Below are 20,379 nucleotides of genomic sequence, written 5' to 3' on the forward strand. Positions count from 1 at the left end.
AAAAACACAAGGCCACATTATCGTTTCGTTCAATCCGTGCAAACGTAGCACCCTTCATGTAGCAAACTATCCCCGTGTTAATCCTTTTTTTCTTTATTCTCCATTTGTGAAAATGATCCACGAACATTCCGCTAAGTTACCATTCGGCATTTAAAAAAACGTAGTTAACATCGCTATATGCATTACGAAATGGGTACTACTATGTGGTGGATTCCCCAGAGGTGTTTGTCACCCACGCCAGGTAAAAAGCAAAAAAGAAAGATAATCCGCGTAAATTTTTAAGAAGCATATATTTGCCTCGATGCGTACCCGTTGATCAATCCCATTTCGCCAGTTCTCCGTTTTAATAAGGACAAAGGGGAATTGCAAAAATGAAATAAAGCAGCGGTCATAATGGTAACAATTAAAGGTGTGGTCTTTTTTCGTTCGCCCGTTTTGTTCATTTCATACGTATGTACGTTTCTCTGCCACCTGTTTTGGTGCAAAAAAAGAAGACGCGCAAAGGTTCCTGTGATCGTTTATGAACTAGCACAACGACATGAAAATGTTAAAGTACGTTTTTTTCCCTGTCTTTGTCCTTTAATCTCGCAGTGTTGCGGCCGTTCTAACATCTTAAACGAACGACAGTCTTTTTTTTTTCCGTCAGTATGACCCAGTTGGGTACTTGGGAAAGTCATTCTCGCTCTACGTTCGTGGCATGCGGAGTGTGTGTATGTGGCGTGAAGTCGTCTGCGTGTCCACGCATGTCCACACACCCTGTCCAGATATACGCATGTCACCATATAGGCCAGAAAAAATTGCCATGCCGATAAATGCACGTACAAACAAACAAAATGGTTGTAAAACAACATTCCATAGAAAGGGGGGGGGGAAAAAAAACCATACAAATAGGATACACTCAATTCATTGTGTAAAAAAATGCAGAACACTATTGGGACAAATCGCGCAATTTGGTTCACCCTCCGGGAGTGAAAAAAAAGAGAAACATAAAAAAAAAAAAAAAAAAAAAAAAAAAAAAAAAAAGTTTAATAAAATTTACACCTCCCATTAAATTTTTTTTTTTTTTTCCAAATTTTACACGTACGGGAAAATATAACGACTAATTACAATTCTGCAATTTTTTTGTTGAGCACATTGAATTGGCATCCATGCACATCTCACTGTTCCATTTTTTTTAAATGGTGAACTGAACAGAATGTTAATTTTACGGGAAGAAGAATTATACGACGAGGCCCAGATCTGTCACGCTTGGAAATGAAGCGAATTGTGATTTTATTTTGATGAGTGTTGAGTCCATCAAAATTTCAACAACTGTACTGCATACGTACATACGTATATATATATATATTTTTTTTTTTCTCCTTTTTTTTATTTTCCCCTCGTGTTTCCCCTTGATTTTCCACCGGCTTTACAACCCTTACCCAGCATTTCTGCAACGCGTAAGAGTACAGATTTGCCTTTTTAAGATGAGATTTTGGTTTGGTAAAAAGAAAAACAGTTCCGAATGCTTCGACAATAAAAAAAAGAACAATGTAAGACTTGCGTAACTCTCTGTGGCACTTGCCATTCCGTTTGCCCCATTTTGTTTGCCATCGATGTTATTGCATGCTTATTATTCGTCACTACATGATATTCTGGTGCAACCCTCCCCATGCTGCTCTTCTCCAGGACGAAATATACAAAGCCATCCTGAAAAACAGAGAAGCGATAGATGCTCTCGAAAAGAAGCAGGTGCAGGTGGAGAAGAAAATTAAGGTAAGCACAAAAAGGGGACCACCCAAATTTACATTCTCGTAGACGCATGAGCTTCTACAGATGTGCATCCGCCGTAGTCTGCGCAGTGCACGCAGCTGTTACGTGTATATTTTTTTTTCTCGTTTTCTTTTTTTTTCTTTTCCCATTGTTTACCAACGCCGTGCCACCCCCCGCAGCAACTTGAAATAGAAGCGAAGCAGAAAGTGGAGCAAAACCAAATGAGCAATGCCAAAATTTTATTAAAGAGGAAAAAATTATACGAACAGGAAATAGAGAACATTTTAAATAATCGTCTAACCCTGGAAGACAACATGATCAATTTGGAGAACATGCATTTACACAAAATCGCAGTTAACGCCTTGTCTTATGCGGCCAACACGCATAAAAAGCTGAACAACGAAATGTACGTGCGGGTGTAGGCGTATCAGCGGACGTTTTGGCCGACGCTTGGAAGAGGGCACATTGCCGTGATATTCGCCCAAGTCTAGACAGGCCAAAGCAGCACTCTGAAAAAGGAAAAAACACCATCCACCACATTACGCAGGAAGAAATTATATTATTTCCTTTTATTTTCCCCTTCGCTTATCCCCTTTTTTCTTGCAGAAATACGCAGAAGGTGGAGAAGATTATCGACACGCTTCAAGAAAATAAGGACATCCAGGAGGAGATAAACCAGGCCCTTAGCTTCAACCTGCTAAATAATGTGGACGAGGTAATTGGCAATTCGTGCACGTTGCGTAGCGTGCAGATATTTTCCACTCCGTTGAGAAGTTCTCCATGCGGTTGAACATTTTTTCGCGTCGATTCCCTCCCCCCCAACTGACGCATTTCAAAATTTTCCACTTCCGTAGGACGAAATTAACAAGGAGCTTGACCTACTGAAGGAACAAACCATGGAAGAAAAACTCAGTAATCCCCATTTGACGCGTCCTCTGTTTATTTAAGTTTTTTTTTTTTTTTTTGTTCAAATTTAGCTGTTTTTTTTTTTTTTTTTTTTTTTTTCCCTCCCACCAGCTGCCACAGTTAACAAAATACCTGAGGTTCCCCTAGGTACACACACCGCATTTTCTCAATCGTTTGGCGTCACGTTTTTGTAACCATTTGAACGTATCGATCGTCATAAAACCTTTCTCCCCATTTTTTACGCCCCGTAGATAATTACCCAGTGCATGTGAAGGCCAGAGAACAGCTAATCGATAAGACCACCGAGGAGGTAAGCGATGAGCTAACTAGCCATGATACGTTAAAATGTGAACACCTTCTGTGCACAATATTCTTATTGGGTTTTGCGAAAATGGAAATTCCCTCCCCCCTTCGCAGTCGGACGACGAAGAATTGAAGGAGCTAATTGGAGAAATGACATGAGGGAAATGAATAAAAAGGAAAATGTGAAGTGGAAAAATGGAACAAGCTGTCACCCAACGGATGAAGCGCAGCAGAGTGTAACGTACACCCGCCCCATTTACGTTCCTGTGTGTACGTAAAGTTATTTTTATTTTTACAATTCTTACCATTGCAATTACAATTGCAATTACAATTACAATTGCTATATTTTTTTTTTCTTTTTTTTCTTTTTTTTGTTTTGTTTAATTTCTTCATTTCAAATGAGATAATTTAATTTTTTTTAAATTATACGGAAGGAATAACACGTTTATGGACACACCTTCATTTTTATTTTTTCAACCTCTCCACGTCTTCATTATTTTTTCTCCACCTTTTTCGACACGAATTAACTCGAGCACCTCCAAGGTACCAACTTTTTCATTTGTTCCACAGTTTATTTTCTTTTTAAGTTTTTGCGTTATTTCGTTTTGTCCAATGAGTGTAGCTGCGAGCTGGTCCACACACGAGCCACAGTATATGCGCCACACCAGCATGCATGTGCACACGATGTAACATAAAAAAAAGAACTAACGGATGAATGGATTACGGACCAATGACGCATCAGGCGGACTGCCTCATTACGGGGGGCGACCGGCGGAGGGTTTGCCAAATTGCCAGCTGCACCTCGCAAATTTCTCGCTCGATTTCCCGTCGGAGATCCTTGCACTCGTATTTTACGTGATGCATAAGATCGATGACGTAGTTCAATACACACCTTAGCATAACCATTTCGATTGCCCTAAAATAGCGATACAGTTTTCTACTTTTATTAAAATCATCACATTTTATCGCTTCCCTATATTTTCTCATCATCCTTTCGACTTTCCTCAAGTACGTACTTATAACTTTTTCAATTTTTTTATTTATTTGGCTACTCCTGTTGGTCACTTCAACCTGGTACATTACTCTTTGTAGCAAGGTTAACATTTTTTTATTGTCCATCACCATCTGTCTGTATTCTGACAGCACCGTTAAGGCGTCCTGATCAGCGGCGTGGGTTTTACTCTTCCTCGTTGTACTTGTGTACCCGTCAGGGATGCTCAAATTTTGCGTGTTCATTCCGTGTAAGGGGTTACTCTCTGGAAGGACTGCGCCAAAATTTACTTTTTCCTTTCCACCTGACTGATTCCCTTCGATGCTTTTCACAAACTGGTCGATGATTTTTGTGGACTCGCTCGAGCAGTTGCTGCTACTTCTCTGGTGACCTCTTCCATTCTGCTCGTGTATAGCCCGTTTGTTCACGTCCATCTTCATGCTCTTCCGTGGGGAAGTGAGTCCAGAGGGGGTAAGCCCACAGGTGGGGAATTCCTCACCTTGATCCCCCCAAGGTGAACCTACTTTACCCTTGTAACCATTTTGGTGCACCTCCCGATACAACTTCTTTCCCCCCAAATGTGAAAGACCTTCTGACTGTAACATTCCCAAATCGGGTTCCCGTCGTCTATGACTGTATTCACCAAAAATGGATGAAGAGTGGAAATCCTTTCTTTTGAGAAGTGCGTGAAGGTAATTCTGATATCCCCTTTCGTGGTACCCATCTCGATTCCATAAGAAATTATGCTTCTTGAAATCTCCCTCATTTTCGTAATTCCTACAAGGGGATGTTTTCTTCTTATGGTTCCTCTCCTTGGGACTGCTACACCCTGTTTGCAGTTTATGTGCATGTCCATTTATGGTACCTCCATCATGAGTGCTCAGGGAGGATATATTCACATAAGGTAAAGACGTCCTGCATAGAACGCCAAGATTATAATTCACGTGATGTCTTTGTTTATGTCCATTTTTTATACTACTTATAAATTTATACATTTCTCTTTTTAATTTTTTTTCCTTCCTCTCGTATTTCTCCACTTGGTCTTTTATGTTCAATCTGTGTGGACTTTCTACATTTTTTAGGAAGGGGACTTTATCTACGTAACTGTGGCGAAGTTGCTCCTGTGATGTTGGTTCCTTCATTTTTTGTAATTTTCCCAAGATGGAAAAATTGGTACGGAAAGCGTTTCGTTATTTTTTATTTTATTACTTTATTTATTTTGTGTGTGTGTGTGCTTTTTTCCCTTTTACACCTTTTATTTACACCCTTTAAAAGGTAAAAGTATCTGCTCACTGTACTGGCTACTCCTCCGGGGTGCTTCAAACCGTTGACACTTTCATGCAAAGGGGGCTCCCTATTACTGTCGTATATTCGGGGGTTTCTTTTACCTTTCGCTGGTAGCCGTGCTCAGTTGGGGTGCAACTACGACCCCTCGGGGCACTTCTACATGGTGGATAAACCCATATAGGCGACTTCCATGTGCTCATTATTACTATTTTATTATTTTTATTACTATTTTTTTTTTCTTCTTGTTAATGTCATCCCCCCGATGAAGAAGCAACCATTCGGGGAACCATTCTTTAGCAACAGAATTCCCACAATTTCTACAAAACACTCCAAACGCAAGTGCTTAGCTTGACCATGTGCCCTTCATTCAGTTGTGTGATCAGAGTGCACTGGGTCCCGCTAGCCGTGTTGTTGTAGGCACCGTGGGGATGTACGCCCAATTGTGTTATTACCCCCTTGGGGAAATCATTTTTTTTTTTTTTTTTTTTTAAATAGCCTTCATTTCTTTACCCCATAATTGTGTGTAAAATGATGCGAAATGTACAAATTCAAATTTTTCGCTTACCCAGAGAAGGAAAAACAGAATGAGGAAAAAGGTGTGCAGAATAAATCTAACCACGCGGTGGTGTCACGGGTGGGGCGAACTAAATATATATTTTTTCTTCTAGATCACGTTTTCCAAAATAGAGCCTTCCATTCGTTTTTTCCACTGCACCATCGCGAGTTTCTTTTTTCACCCTATATGAACAAGTCGCCTCAACCACGAAAATGCGTCAATTCTCCCAATTCCACTTTTGCAAAATGTTGTTCGCCATAAACTGGCACCCTTCACACTTCAGATTGGTTTGTGCGAAACTGGGGAAAAAGTTTCTAAGCGGTTAATAATGCTATACCGCTACAGTTAACTTTTCTTTTACTGTTACTGTTTTATATTTTTTTTTCCCCATTCGGTTAGTCCTTCACTTGGAAGTGGCATTAATTCTACACCCCAATTTTGATCGCACCACAACCTGCGCAGCAACCCGTTTGTGAAACGCGACTCATACCAACCGGAATGCCTCCCTTTGGCAGAACCTTGGAAGGGAGATTGGCTTTCCATTTACGCGGTAGGATTTTTCCCCATTATGAATGAACTAGATCGAACTGAGGAATAAAAAAGTACGTATTTGTGTGTGGTGGGGAAGGGCACGGCAAAACAGGACAGGAGAATGGTGGAACGTTGCTTGCAACTGAGGAGACAAAAGCAAGCTTCACTTAAGTGTTGATAAAAAAAAAATTTACTTACAAAGTGGTAACCACCTTTGCGTGCAATTTGATGGAACTTTTTCCTGATTTGTAAAGCAATTGGGGAAAGCCTCTTTTTTAAGGAAACGGCGTACTCGCAATTATTGTTGCCACCTAACAGCCCGTCGCAACCCGTTCTGTTACGTTTAGAGGGACGAAGGAGGCACCTCTAAATTGCACTGTCTTCATTAGGTAAAAATGAATTCTTACATTTCATTCCAAATGGAGGGTCATAATGCAGTTTAATGTATCCAAAAAGGGGATACGAGAAATTTTGCACAAAACACGTAGGATGAAAAGAAGTTGATATAATAGTAGCTAGCCAAAGGGTTGAACAAATTGTAAAAAAAAAAAAAATGCACACATTATGCGCATATGAGAAGGAAAAGTATGAACGTTCAGGTAAAAATTTGGGCAGTTAAGCTGTGGTGCGATTCACGCAGGCTTCACGTGGGCTTTTTTCTTTCATTTTGTTTTTTCCATTTTGCATGTTTTACCTGGTATAGGAAGGATTATTTAGCCGTTTTAGCTTTTTTTTTTTTTTTTTTTTTTGTGAAATTTGGAATGGCTAGCTGTCAGCTTCATTTGCGCTACTTTCTGTCCACACTAATATTGCGTTGCAAAAAGGAAAAAAAAAAAAAATAAATAAAAATAAGTAAAATAAAAAAATAAAAATAAATAATTATACAGTAACAGACTTAGCCAAATGTTAACACCCACTTAACATATACTAACCTAACACATATAAGTCTACATCCACTCTCCGATACGTACCTAATACAGAGATAGTTGGACAAACAAACCACTTCAGTTAATTCGATTTTATTCATGCTCTCATTTGCATTCTGTTACTACCCCCCTTTGTGACACGAAGTACCCCCAACCGAGGCTGCACACACACGACTGGTCTCTCCTTTCGCATCTTCCCCCTCGATTGTGTCACACAGAAATTTTATAGCGCGTCCCGTTTGGCAAAAAATTTAAGCCTAATTCCTTACAAGTGAACAAAAATGGGACGCAGGAAATTTGAGGATTACCACATAACGAGGGACCACATCAATGAGTTGTTAAATTCGCCAAACATAATTTATGAAAATCCGGGCTCTTGGGACAGCTCTATCTTCAACGCGCAACCGTCCCGTACGGACAAGCTTCTGTATCGAATAGAGTACATGCGGGTAATTGGCGAGCATAAATAATAATGTGGGCGTGAGTTTGAAAGTTTTACACACACACACACACACTCCCCCCATGTGCTCACATTAATCGTTATAAAGCTCATCCGCTCTTATCACTTTGCGTTCCCAATGGATCGTGTACTTCCTCCCATTTGTTGTGCTCTTCGCCTCACACCTTTTTTTCCTTGCGCATCCATTTTAACAACTTCGCCCATTTCGCAGGACGGGACAGCCATATACTACAAGCGGACGTTGGGGGACTTCAAGAAGTTCTTCTGCTGCTTCTAATATAGGATAGATTTGGCAGCAGCTCGGGCTCACAGGGCTCCGTGTCTGTTCGCCTCCCCGTCGGCCATGTCTCCTTTGAATTTTGTATTTTGAACTTTACGTTTTTAACTTTGCCTTTTCGTCGTTACACTTTGATCTTTCCATTTTTGCCTCTCCTATTTATATATTTTTTTTTTTTTTTTTTGGGAACCCTCGCCGGCTGATCTAATTTCACCCCGTGATGTCGTTCCCGAAAATGGCAAAGTGGACAACTTTAGGGGTCATTTCCGCGCTATTTTCCAAATTTTTATTTTTTTCTGCCGATTTTTGTAAATTTTTTTTCATGACACACTTTTGGCAGAATCCCCCTGTGCATGAAGAGTTATTCTCCTCTTTTCATGTTGCGAAAGATTTCCACTTGAGTGGAAAAAACGCATTTCCCTCTTCCCCGCGGGGGTTGCATACATGCATTCACATGCATTGTGTGCAACTTTTTTTATTTTTTCCGTCTAACCTTAAAACCTCGCTTAGCGAATATTAAATGTAGTTAAAAAAAGCTACTTTGGAGCAACAATGTTTTTGCATAACTAGGAACATAATATTATCCATGGTTAAAAAAGAGTGGAGGAATCTGCGCTCAGTTTTTTTCAACAGCCCTTCTGACTGTTTTGCAGTGTGGGCCACGCCACGGAGGATGACAAATTTTTTTTTTTTTTTCCACCTTACAAGCACACATTAAAATAAATCAAAAGAACATATAACGCCAACCCCACACTGACTGACGTTATTAGGCATAACAGAAGGTCAACCTTCACGCTTCTTTTTTTCCTACGTTCACATATACGATCGAATAAAAAAATGACGCTCACGAATGCAAATATATGAAATAGGAACAGTAGGTAGGGAATGTATTTTCTTTTTAGGACCGATTGGTATGGTTCTAACTCGATGCTCACGTTGGTAAAAGCAACCATTTTACTTTGGGGGTTTGTCAAATTGGTGAGGCAAGCTGGCTCGTCTGGTTTACGTAGTTCTCCCTCTCTTGTTTTTCCCACTTTGTGTTTCTTCTGATGAGATGCGTTTCGATTCTGTGGTGTACTCCTGCGATGTCTTCTTCTTCAAGAAGGGTACAACGCTCCGCGTCCAATTGGCGCAAAAATGTACCTTCTTCGTGGTGGACAAAAATTCGATGCAGCGCTTCCTGGACGATTTGACCGACGGGGAAGCAATCCACTTAATGGGATGCACACATACCTTCACAATAGTACATAAATACATACGTACATATTGTGTATGACAACAGTGTGACACTTCTAGCGAATCACTTCTTCGTACAACTGGTGAATCCTTCCTTTACGCAGGTCCCGGGATGGATCATTCAGTTTGTAAAGGGATTCATCTGTGGGGGCTATAGGGCATTCCTTCCAGCGTCGCTGTGAGAAATGCTACACTGTGAATGTTGCTGCCCGGGGGAAAGGCGTGCTCCCTGTAAATTTTCCTAAATTTTAGAGGTGCTCCGTGCGTAGGAATACCCCCTAAAGTGGCCTCACCCTAGCACACTTTGCTCATTTTTAAAAATTTCATTTGTCATTTTTTTTTTTTTTTTTTTTTTTTCCCAATTTGCATGTTCATTTATTTGCGCTAAGTTTTGGCACCTGCGCCGATTGCGTACGGCCCGACCAAGTGACGCAAAAAGAGATGAACAGAAATCCCACTTCGCGAAGAACAACGCTATGACTAGTAAGGCAAGCGAAGCGGAGGGGGGCATTCCCATTTATAAGTTTAACCTCGCATATTTTACACGTTTGGGAGGCCTCCCACGTGACCCCCCTCGGCGTAGCAACAGAATGGTGAAAAAAAACCGAGCAACGCTATTTGCAAGAAATTACAAACGCGGGTAAACCGCATGGTACAAAATTTTGCGTTTTCACCTTTTAGGGAGACCCTCCTTGACTCGGCTCCCACGTTGACCTCCCCATGTTTTGCGCCAAATCTGCATCGTAGCACACGAACGGCCTTGACAAAATTGACGAAGCAGCATGAACAACAGAAGGAGGGGCAGCGGAGCCCCATACGAAGACCGAACGAAAGAACCTACAGATAGTTCCTCCAGACATACCCACTCAGATAGTAAGGACAGAAATGATGCGAAGGAGAGGAAAAGCCAAGCCAGTATTGATAATTTTGGAAGGAAAGTATGGGACAAAGATTATTACAAAAAGAAAGCGGAAGAAAAAACAACAAATGAGGAGGATGAACTTATTCTAAAATTACTGCCTGATCTGAAGAAGAGGAAAGTACCTTCTCCTCCACCTCCATCTGAGAGGAAGCTCCTAGAGGGAAGGAAAGAAATCCTAACACTTGAAAAAAATTTAGGAAAAGTACAAATAGTAACAGAAAAGACGGTAAAACAAGAGCAAGGAGGTTACTACTGTAAAATTTGTGACTGTGTGTTGAAAGATTCGCAAACTTATTTGGACCACATAAATGGAAAGAATCATAATCGAATGCTTGGCTATAGCATGAAGGTGAAGAGAGTTGCCCTCAGCGATGTTGTGAACAAACTGAACGTCCTGCGGGATGCAAAGAGGAAGAAATCGCAGGAGGAAGAAGTTCCTCTGGATGACGATCCAGAAAGGAGCGTCAAAAAGAGGCTCCTCGATGTGCAACAAATGGAAGACATGAAAATGCAACGGCGGAAGGAAAAGAAGCTACTTAAAAAGTTGGAGAAGCAGCGAAGGGCTGAGCAGGAAGAGGCAGATGCACTGGAGGAAAACGATGATCAGGAGGATGACGAAGATGCTCAGTTAAGGAAGATGGGTCTGCCCACCTCCTTCGCGTGATGCAACGTCACCCCTCCGTCGTTTTGCCCTCCACGTTGGTTTTTTAAAAAAAATAACAAAAAAGCAACACAATCTACCGGTGCACATGTAAAGGCGCATTCTAACCACGTCAGTAGTCAGTACAAATGCTTCAGAATGATAAGTATTAACAAAAAAAAGATTAGTGAAGTGAGGAAGGATACACAGCGGGCAGCCAGTTTATCCCCCTCATTCTTATGGAAAATTTTTAATTTATTTAATCCTTTTTCACATTTATCGATGGATAAATCCAAGTTGTAATCAATTCGGTCTAACATGGATCCTTGCTCCACCAGCATCACGGAGAGCTCTTTAAAAATATGGTGCAAGTCAATAACCGTGTTGGAAATCTTCCTCAGGTCGGTATTTCTCCTGGCGATATTTACGCCACTCAGGTTGTTATTCTTATCATATGTTAATTCATCCTGTTGGATATCTTCCATTTGTTCGACATTGAAGTCACCCGCGTAATCGTTACACTCATTTGTAATTTTTTTAAACTCGTTTATGTATGCCTTCTGCTTATTGTGGAACGTTTGGGATATGGACTTAAGTTGCGAGATTAAACTTTTTTTTGCGTTTATTTTGAGCTTTCCAACTAAGTCGTTAGGATCAGACTGCGTCTGTTTTCCTTCATCTTGCAGTTGGCCATGTTGCTGTTTGCCATGTTGCTTGTCAGTCAGCTCATCCTTCCCCTCCCCCCAGGTTGCGTCCTCCCATGCGATCCCTTGAATTTTACTCTCGCAGTTTTTAATCATAACTGTTATGTCGGTGCACATTTTGGCAATTTCCTGTACGATCATCTGATCGTCCTGTAAAACATTTACTAGTTTTTTTTTTTTTAATTTTTCCAGCTCCATTAATTTTAGCTTAATATATCCTATATCCTCTGAGCACTCCTCTATTTTCTCAATCCACTGTGGTGGCAGTAAACTGTGTGTCTGCATTTCTATGTCTTCCGTACGATTTAGCAGGTTATCCTCCCTCCCTGAATCTTCATCGTCCAGTTGTTCATAGGCGGACAGCTTGAATCGGTTTTTCTTTTTTTTTATTTCCCTCCGGTAGTCGAAGTAGGTGTTCGTCACGTTTCTGTAAATGACCTCCATGGTTGCATCGTCTGGTCTCTGTGTGTGGGACTCTCTAAGGGGGTGTTGCCCTTCCCACGGCTACCATAATTGTGCACTGCTCGTCAACCCAACGAATGACTGCGCTATTTATCCTTGATGTCTGTTTATTTTATTTTTTCTCTTGGTGACAGCGCAATGGGGGTTCCGCTAAACAGAAATTGAAGAAACTGGATTCCTCCCAACTGTATCCGTCCACCTTGAGGATAACCCTGACGATCACCAGGTGCCTTCCAGTCCTTTTACGCGTTGGGGGTCCCTGCGCACATGTGTAGTTATATATGAATGTGCGTATCTGCATACACGGGCATACATGGGCATACATACGAGAGCTACGCGCCTCTGCACTGTTCAGTCGGTTGCTCTTCTCAATTTCGCGCTGCTTCCGTTTACATGCACGTTAAGGAGGACCCCCCTCGCGTGCAGGATTTTTTCCCCTCGTTTAAATGGGCAACTTTTTCGCCAAGCACGAGTTATGTGAAATTTTGCCAATTTTTCAGAAATTTCAGAGTTTTTTTTTTTTTTTTTTAACTTGTGCCAATTAGTATTAACCAGCGGGAGGCAATAATCCCACCAAAATGGATGACCCTATTTTTTTTTTTTTTTTTTTTTTTTTTTCAACGCAGCCCTTTACCAACACAGCACCGAATTAACTCCAGCACAACCCTACGTGTAAAATGTGGCACCACGAATGGTTCCTCTACCTGTTCTGTTATAGTCAACCCGCACACAGTGGTAAAAGATCGATAGAGCGCTACATCGGTATAACTTAAATGTGGTACATAGTGTACATCCCAAAGGAGTTGTGCATTTAGTTTTTTTATCAATCCATTCGGTAGTCCTTACACACTTCTTACCATTTGAAGAGGACGAGGAATGCGACCCACCTTGCCTACACAATCCTGCACATTGGAGAACATTTTTTATAAGCCACTTTTAATCCATTCCAGCAATTGTAGAATGTGTGCAGGGAGAAGGCAGCGGGAAAATCAGAAGCTGTCATTGTAGGGCAACAATTCTGCACGTGTGCATATATGTACATAATTGCCTCTCTATGGAGGGACAACCTACCCCCCGTTTGGATGGTTTTATGAAAATAGCTATCAAAATTTTCTGCACAAGTATGTGTGTGTGATGCGTTAGTCATATGGGACACCTCTTATAAAGATCTACCCCCCGTTTGGAAAGAAAAAATAGGCACTCCCTTCTTGCCTTTCTATTAACATTAGAGGGAATATTCTTCCCTTTTTCGTATCATCACAAAGAAAAAAGGGGGAACCTCTTTTACGGACTCTGCTGTGTGTCACCTTAACACCACACGTGCGTCTGTCAGAACAACCGAGCAGCAATTTTTATATAGAAAAAAAAAACAAAAAAAAAAGGTACCAATAGCAGTAACAGTAACAATTACAACTGATGCAACATGACACCCCGACAGAAGCACAAACATATAGGAGATCAAATTGGGAACACCCCAAACTGAATTGCTGACCTTTGGAGGGATTAAAAGTGGCGAAGAGGGGGGGAAAAAATATTTTGTGCAACTGCTGCTGAAGCTAGTCAGTCACGTAAATTAATTGCCATGCAATGATGAGGAGAATCAATCCTGTTTTCTGACGCAGATCCGAGAAATTGTTACATGCACAGGGGGAAAGATTGCATTACATCCTTTGGCCGTAGCTTAACTTTTATCTTAACTTTTTTTTTTCTTTTTTCCCATTTCCTCTTTTTTTTTTTTTTGCTTGTCATGGTTAGCTTTTACCCAGGTGGAAACTTTTCAGGGAGGGAGATAAAGAAAAATATACATGTACGTTACTGCTGGTTTTTTTTTATTTATTTTTTTTTCCTACACGTTAAACACGCGGATTAGTAAAACTGGAACAACCGGCCCAAAAGTGTATACTAGGCATACATCGTTAAGCCGTGAAATAGCAACGGAAGGAAGAAACACAAACGCGACAACATGAATTCGACCACCCCAGCAGATGACGGCCTTGATGACAAAAGCAGAGCAGCGGTATGATTATTAATGCGTGAATGCTGAACAAATTGCTTCGAGAGAAAGATCATATGATTTAATTCGGAATGATAAACGGGTCCCGTGAGACATATTAAGACCTGCTCGAATTAAACACATTCTTGTTTACCACTCTTGCACAGAGTTGTGTGCACACGTGGTGGTAAACATGTTTACGCGAAGAGGATCGCCTCTACGGGGTGATACCATAGCAGTGCGCACGTAGCAGCGTGTACATGACGTTTTCCCCTACCTGTGTCCCCTTACCAGGTATTGCTAGGCTTACAAGAAATAGTGCAGAGGCAAAAGGAGAACGTTAAAGTGATGGACATCTGCTTCAACAAGTGCGTCCCCAAAATAGGGCACCAGCTGAGCTCCGCAGAACAGAAGTGCATTTGGTGCTGCGCAAGTAGCTATTTCTACACGAACGTCTTTCTGAACGAGTTAGCCAAAATGGAAAAAAAAAAAAAAAAAAAAAAAAAAAAAAAAAAATTCTTTGTGTACCACCAAATGTTATACACCGCACGTCTGTCCACATTTCTGTGCACACCTCTACATATGTACCAACACAACGTAATACATGATCTCATTTTCCCCTCAGGCGGCTGCAACAAATGACGAAGCTTCTCAAGTCCAGCACCGATTATATGAATTTGTAGCTAGCTAAAATTGTTATCCTTTTTTTTTTTTTTTTTTTTTTTTTCCTGTTCATACGAAACAGCGTTTGCTACGTTCTTTATTTTAATAAAAAAAAAAAAAATCATTCTATTCCATTTGCCAACATTTTCGTAATTTAAAATTGTTTTTACGTTTTCTAAAACTGGGCATCATTTTAAGACGTCCATTTTGTTACCACTTGGGGAGGTTTATCATCGTTGCAGTATGTACACGTGCATGCCGCTTCGGCACAGTTTAAATGGTTTACTATGTCCTTTCCGTACCGTCTAAAATGCCGTAGGTAGGTCTGACCTAGCAACCCCTATAAAGGGCACATGTTCACAAAATTATCCCAGCCGTTCGGATGAAGAAGCATTATAGGTGTGTACCCGGGGGGGAGGGGATAGCCACGTTGCCTCCTGCGGCCTTAAAGCGGATAAAAGGAGGATTGGTCTAATGTAATAAAAAAAAAGGTTTCTCTCACCCCTTTTCAAATGGCAAAAATTCATTCTTTGACCAAACTGTTTACGCTAAAAAATGTATAGCATTGGAAAAACATCTGCCTACGCAATCGATCGTGTGCGCAGTGAATACATTTGTCTGCACATGTGACACAATCAACATGTGATGATCAGCAAGTATGCGTCCCTCACCCGACCTTTTACTTACTCCCACGGAAAAAATGGGCATAACACGTTTTAAAAGCTAAACTGGGAAGAATTCCCCATGTGTTTTTCTTCCCTTTAATTTTTAGTTAGCATTCTTGAGAAAACTGTCATAGCGGTACTTCTAACTCATCTAAGGAAATTTTCTAACATTACCAAAGTATGTCACTTCCGAATTGGTGAGAAGTGAACACGATACACAGGACGCTGCCTTGATGCATACGCATACAAACTGCTTGCTGATCTTCCCGTGATCTACTTCAACGAATGCAATGACAGTTCCGTGGGCACAAAGTTATGCCACTGCAGCATATTTGGGTGAAGGACCCAAAGGCACGTAAACTAACCCTCAATTTTCCATCTGCACAGCAACCTCGCGGGGTGCTCCCAGTACGCGTCACTTATTTTTTGACTCTTTCCGCATTTTGCAATTTGAATAAGACTAAAAAATTGCATAATTTGTTCAACAAAGCAGCTCCTTGCCGATACTTGCGCGTTTACATGTGAGTGGATAACTGTATCGTTTCCCGCAATCCTATTGCTGCTACTCAAGCGCAAATAAGGTAAGGTAAGGTTTCGGTTTTTTTTTTTTTTTTTTTTTTTTTTTCGCGCTCGCATGCATAGCCAAGCAGATTAATCTAAGTCGCCAGTCGCATCGCGTAGTAGTTTACTCCACCCGAATGCGATATTTGAATTTTTTTTCTTACCCAAGGAAAAAGCAACTAGGCACAGCGCTTGCACGTCGTAACTGATTTTTACTACTTTTGTGAGAAGCCATATTAGGCTTGGCCGCTTATCAACAAGAGGGCGTATCCCAAGTGTTAGCACAAGCAAGAAGAAAAAAAAAAAGAAAAAGAAAAAAGCAAAAAAGTGGAAAAGCGTAAGAGCAGTAAAATAACCGAGTAGAAATTCATTTTAAGGTGAAAACAATCAAAAGAGAACCCCAAAGTTATCTCCTTCCACCCACCGCAGGATAATAAAATGAATGAGCATTATGACGTAATACAATGAGGAGCAAAAACGCGCTTGCAACAAGCATATATGCGCATGAGAGGGCAAACCGCCTTATTCGTATAAACGTAGTGTGTTCCAGTGCCTACCCCTATATATACCCTTCGTTGTATCATTATATTGTTATATCGTTGTATCGTTGCATTTAGGACGCCGTCCGCATGGCCACTTCGCTAAACGTTCCAATTCACCTGAACGTTCATACAATTCTGCGAACCCTTCACACATATTTCGTTTTGCAAAACGTTTAGGTAATCATTCTGGGCACGGGACTGAAGGAATGCATCCTGAGTGGACTCCTCTCACATTATGGTAAAACGAATATTCAGACTGACTGCTGTTCACGTGAATGTGGCTGCTTTGGGAAACACATTCGTTTTCCTCTCACCACGATATCGCCTGAACGGGAAAAAAAAAAAAAAAAAAAAAAAAAATCCTCCCATGTGGACCTATATTTATGCACGTACGTTTTCGTTTTTCCCCCATTTGCAGGAAAGAAAATTCTTGTGCTCGATAGAAATCCTTACTACGGTGGAGAAACGGCTTCCCTCAACTTAACCAACCTGTACAGCACGTTTAAGCCAAGTAAGTGCTCGGTCGAGCGTGCGCCCGGTGGAACGCGGCAAACTGCTTGAGTGTGCTACAGTTTGTGTGACCTGTCAGGGGGAAGTTCTACTGCAGGACCTCTTTATTGCACACCGCTGACGTCACATTATTACCCTCTTGCACCCCTCTGTTCGACCACCTGGCAGATGAGAAGATCCCCAGCAAGTACGGCGAGAACCGACACTGGAACGTGGACCTGATCCCGAAGTTCATCCTGGTGGGCGGCAATTTGGTAAAGATTCTGAAAAAAACGAGGGTGACGAATTACCTAGAATGGCTAGTCGTCGAAGGGTCCTACGTGTACCAGCACCAGAAGAAGGGGTTGCTATACTCAGAGAAGTTCATTCACAAGGTGCCCGCCACGGACATGGAAGCGCTCGTCTCTCCATTACTCTCCCTCATGGAAAAGAATAGATGTAAGAATTTTTACAAGTATGTAAGTGAGTGGGATGCAAACAATAGGAACACCTGGGATAATTTAGACCCCTACCGACTGACCATGATGGAAATATATAAGTACTTCAATTTGTGCCAACTGACAATAGACTTCCTAGGACATGCAGTAGCACTCTACCTGAATGATGATTACCTGAACGAACCAGCTTACAAAACGTTGGAAAGGATTAAACTGTATATGCAATCTATATCTGCCTTTGGAAAGTCCCCATTTATTTACCCTTTGTATGGCCTGGGTGGAATTCCAGAAGGCTTCTCCAGAATGTGTGCAATTAACGGAGGCACATTTATGCTGAACAAAAATGTTGTCGATTTTGTTTTTAATGAAAATAAAAAAGTATGTGGTATCAAATCAAGTGACGGAGAAATTGCTTACTGTGATAAAGTCATTTGTGACCCTTCCTACGTTACTCATTTAAAAAATAAAGTTAAAAAAATCGGACAAGTTATCAGATGTATATGCATTTTAAGTAACCCCATCCCAGAGACCAATGACATAAATAGCTGCCAAATTATTATTCCGCAAAATCAGCTAAACAGGAAGAGTGACATTTATATAAATCTCGTCTCCTTCCAACATGGTGTTTCACTTAAGGGGAAATACATTGCTATCGTGTCCGCTACCGTTGAAACGAACAACCCATTAAAGGAGATCGAGAAGCCCCTTGAACTTTTGGGACCTATTGAGGACAAATTTGTGAAGATTTCCGATCTTTACGTTTCCACGACGAACAAACCGGATGACAACATTTTTGTCACATCGTCTTATGATGCTACTTCCCATTTCGAAACCGCCACCAATGATCTTCTTCAAATTTGGGAAAACCTTTTCGGAGAGAAGCTCAACTTTGATGACCTCAATAACAAGTCGGATATTGAATGATGCGCGTCTTTTATTTTATTTTATTTTTTTAGCGGCTCGTGGGAGTGATGACCGCGTTGTGCTACATGTGTTGTGTGACGTGTTGCGTAGTTTTTTTTCACCCATGGGGGGAACTATACCCCCGCCCTGTTACCGATGGTCACACAAAAATTTGAACTTTTTTCTCAAGTAAAAATTAGCCACCGTTTATTAATTGGTGCAGTTGCGGGGGAACAGGAGTTGCTTTCCCGACAAGGGGGGTAATAGTAGTCGGGGAAATCATCTTTGAATAGGAAAAAAGAAAACTATTCGCACAAAAAATGGGCAGTAGTATCGACCGAACATTGGTTGCTTCCCCAACCAGTACAGCGCCATTTTGCAGTTTATCCATAACATCCATTTGGATGGCACATGTCGGGGCATCACTCCCCCCCCCTTTCTGCCCAAACGTGCACACAATACATGGCGTATACCTTTTCAATGCGATGTGGGGTTATGCTATGCACATTTGCTCAGCACAGCTGACTAGGCAAAGGAACAACTTTCACCTCGATCAGCCTATTCACATTTCAAAAAATTTAAACAGGAGTCAAACGGTTCAGTTCGTACGTGGCTGTTTTTTTTAAAAAAAAAAAAAAAACGAAATGGATATATATGTGTGAACATCCGCTGGGTGGTGCGTACAGGTGAATATGCCTCAATATACGCAGCACACGTGAAGGTAACTGCGTGTAGTGGGTCCTACTTTAAAGCGCTCCTTTCCTAGCTGTGATGCGCTTCCGCTTTAGTCCTCACTCAAGGTATGGTTTCAAACGCGCTTTTTCAAGTAAGCCCTAGCTGCTACGTAAAACGCCCTTCCTCTATTCTCGCCGCAACCTCCTAATAATGCGTGTTCATCCTGTTCTGCTTCTGCTGGTTGGAGTTTATCATGGGATTGTGCACCTTCATGTTGCTTATATTTATTCCAAGCGCCTTAATCATACGTACTGTGTCCGGCTCGACATAAATGACGTTGACATCTATTTGCGATTTCTCTGGAACAAAATCTAAGCGTCTTTCTCTTTCCTCTTCTTGGAGCTTCAAACTGATACCTCTGACGGGTCCCTTCTGGATTCTCTTCATCAGGTGGGTAACAAATCCAGCAACTTTATTTTTCATTCGCTTCGAGGGAATGATGGCAACTTCCTCTGTTATCTTTTTGTTTATTTGAAAGTCGAGGGTTAGCTTGGCATAGTACTTTTCCACAATTTGCCTTGCGGCCCTTTTGATGGTTTTCGTTCGTACTCGTCCCTAAGGAGGGGGAAGGTTGAAGTGAACATGTCGCGGTTATTTTTTTTACGCTCATATGCACGTGGGAGGGGTTAACTCATCAGGGAAGCAAATCCGCAGGCACAACATTAACATACGCGATGCCAGCAGAACCGTGCAAGGGTTTAAACGGGGGGTTGACTTCATGAAGAAAGTGGAATTGGAAATTTCCCCCCTACTTCGATTAGCCCTTCCCAACTATGTATGCTTCGCCCACATTAAGTAAAACCCCACGTACGGCCACAAGTAACAAATGGGGTTCCCCTTTTCGAACTGTGACTTACCATTTTGCTTCTCCAAAAGCGCGAACTTTAGCTTGTAAAAATTTATTCTATATTAAAGTAAAAAATTCCTACGAAATGGAGGATGTCAATATCTTTCCTTAAATTGACTCTTTTTTTGTAGCATTATTTTTATGAGTTAAAATATACCTCATGGATGATTCTTGCAAAATGTTACAATGAACATTTTTTTTTTTTTTTTTTTTTAATTTTTTGTGCGTCAATTTTCTGCCCTTAATTTTGAAGGAAAAAAAAAAAAAATCAGTCAAACCAGAAAATGTACACCAGTTTTTTTATGTTGAAGGGGAAGGATAACGGAGGGGCGCGTTTGGATCGCCTGAGTATGCTCACAAATGGGGTGGTATATACATCTTAAGGTTCCTACGCTTTCGGCTCGGATCGTATGTAAGAATCGACTGGAAGGTACTTTATAGCTATATATCCCTCCGTAAATAACAAACAAAAAAATAGTGGAAATGTCAATTTGTATGACGGATACGCCACCCGCTGACTGTACAAAAAATACACCACTATATGTTGAACATTCTTTTAAAAAAAAAATT

General features: G+C 41.1%; 8 protein-coding genes across 8 annotated transcripts; 5 read left to right on the plus strand and 3 right to left on the minus strand.

The window, feature by feature from the left end:
- Positions 1-1,370: 1,370 nt before the first annotated feature.
- PCOAH_00052430 (snf7-like protein) lies at positions 1,371-3,120 on the plus strand (the record flags this gene model as incomplete). Its single annotated transcript, XM_020062023.1, has 8 exons — positions 1,371-1,532; positions 1,669-1,755; positions 1,932-2,158; positions 2,359-2,467; positions 2,607-2,664; positions 2,770-2,805; positions 2,910-2,968; positions 3,076-3,120. 8 exons carry the CDS (start codon positions 1,467-1,469, stop codon positions 3,118-3,120), a joined length of 687 nt encoding a protein of 228 aa, XP_019917736.1.
- A 579-nt stretch (positions 3,121-3,699) lies between these two features.
- On the minus strand, positions 3,700-5,094 carry PCOAH_00052440 (Uncharacterized protein; the record flags this gene model as incomplete). Its single annotated transcript, XM_020062024.1, has 1 exon — positions 3,700-5,094. One exon carries the CDS (start codon positions 5,092-5,094, stop codon positions 3,700-3,702), a length of 1,395 nt encoding a protein of 464 aa, XP_019917544.1.
- Positions 5,095-7,218: 2,124 nt separating this feature from the next.
- Positions 7,219-8,174, plus strand: PCOAH_00052450 (Uncharacterized protein; the record flags this gene model as incomplete). Its single annotated transcript, XM_020062025.1, has 2 exons — positions 7,219-7,701; positions 7,924-8,174. The coding sequence occupies 2 exons, from the start codon at positions 7,534-7,536 to the stop codon at positions 7,987-7,989; spliced, it is 234 nt and encodes a 77-aa protein (XP_019917848.1).
- Positions 8,175-10,007: 1,833 nt separating this feature from the next.
- Positions 10,008-10,811, plus strand: PCOAH_00052460 (Uncharacterized protein; the record flags this gene model as incomplete). The annotated part of the gene is made up of 1 exon (XM_020062026.1): positions 10,008-10,811. One exon carries the CDS (start codon positions 10,008-10,010, stop codon positions 10,809-10,811), a length of 804 nt encoding a protein of 267 aa, XP_019917809.1.
- Positions 10,812-10,927: 116 nt separating this feature from the next.
- Positions 10,928-11,935, minus strand: PCOAH_00052470 (T-snare; the record flags this gene model as incomplete). The annotated part of the gene is made up of 1 exon (XM_020062027.1): positions 10,928-11,935. The coding sequence occupies one exon, from the start codon at positions 11,933-11,935 to the stop codon at positions 10,928-10,930; it is 1,008 nt and encodes a 335-aa protein (XP_019917663.1).
- Positions 11,936-13,698: 1,763 nt separating this feature from the next.
- On the plus strand, positions 13,699-14,629 carry PCOAH_00052480 (Mitochondrial import inner membrane translocase subunit; the record flags this gene model as incomplete). The annotated part of the gene is made up of 3 exons (XM_020062028.1): positions 13,699-13,970; positions 14,241-14,413; positions 14,572-14,629. The coding sequence occupies 3 exons, from the start codon at positions 13,917-13,919 to the stop codon at positions 14,627-14,629; spliced, it is 285 nt and encodes a 94-aa protein (XP_019917494.1).
- Positions 14,630-16,017: 1,388 nt separating this feature from the next.
- Positions 16,018-18,248, plus strand: PCOAH_00052490 (Uncharacterized protein; the record flags this gene model as incomplete). Its single annotated transcript, XM_020062029.1, has 4 exons — positions 16,018-16,291; positions 16,555-16,615; positions 16,796-16,888; positions 17,056-18,248. The coding sequence occupies 4 exons, from the start codon at positions 16,274-16,276 to the stop codon at positions 18,246-18,248; spliced, it is 1,365 nt and encodes a 454-aa protein (XP_019917801.1).
- A 545-nt stretch (positions 18,249-18,793) lies between these two features.
- On the minus strand, positions 18,794-19,918 carry PCOAH_00052500 (40S ribosomal protein S17; the record flags this gene model as incomplete). Its single annotated transcript, XM_020062030.1, has 2 exons — positions 18,794-19,517; positions 19,820-19,918. The coding sequence occupies 2 exons, from the start codon at positions 19,820-19,822 to the stop codon at positions 19,107-19,109; spliced, it is 414 nt and encodes a 137-aa protein (XP_019917728.1).
- Positions 19,919-20,379: the final 461 nt, after the last annotated feature.

This window comes from Plasmodium coatneyi, chromosome 14 (genome assembly GCF_001680005.1).
Source record: "Plasmodium coatneyi strain Hackeri chromosome 14, complete sequence".
Taxonomy (NCBI): Eukaryota; Apicomplexa; class Aconoidasida; order Haemosporida; family Plasmodiidae; genus Plasmodium; species Plasmodium coatneyi.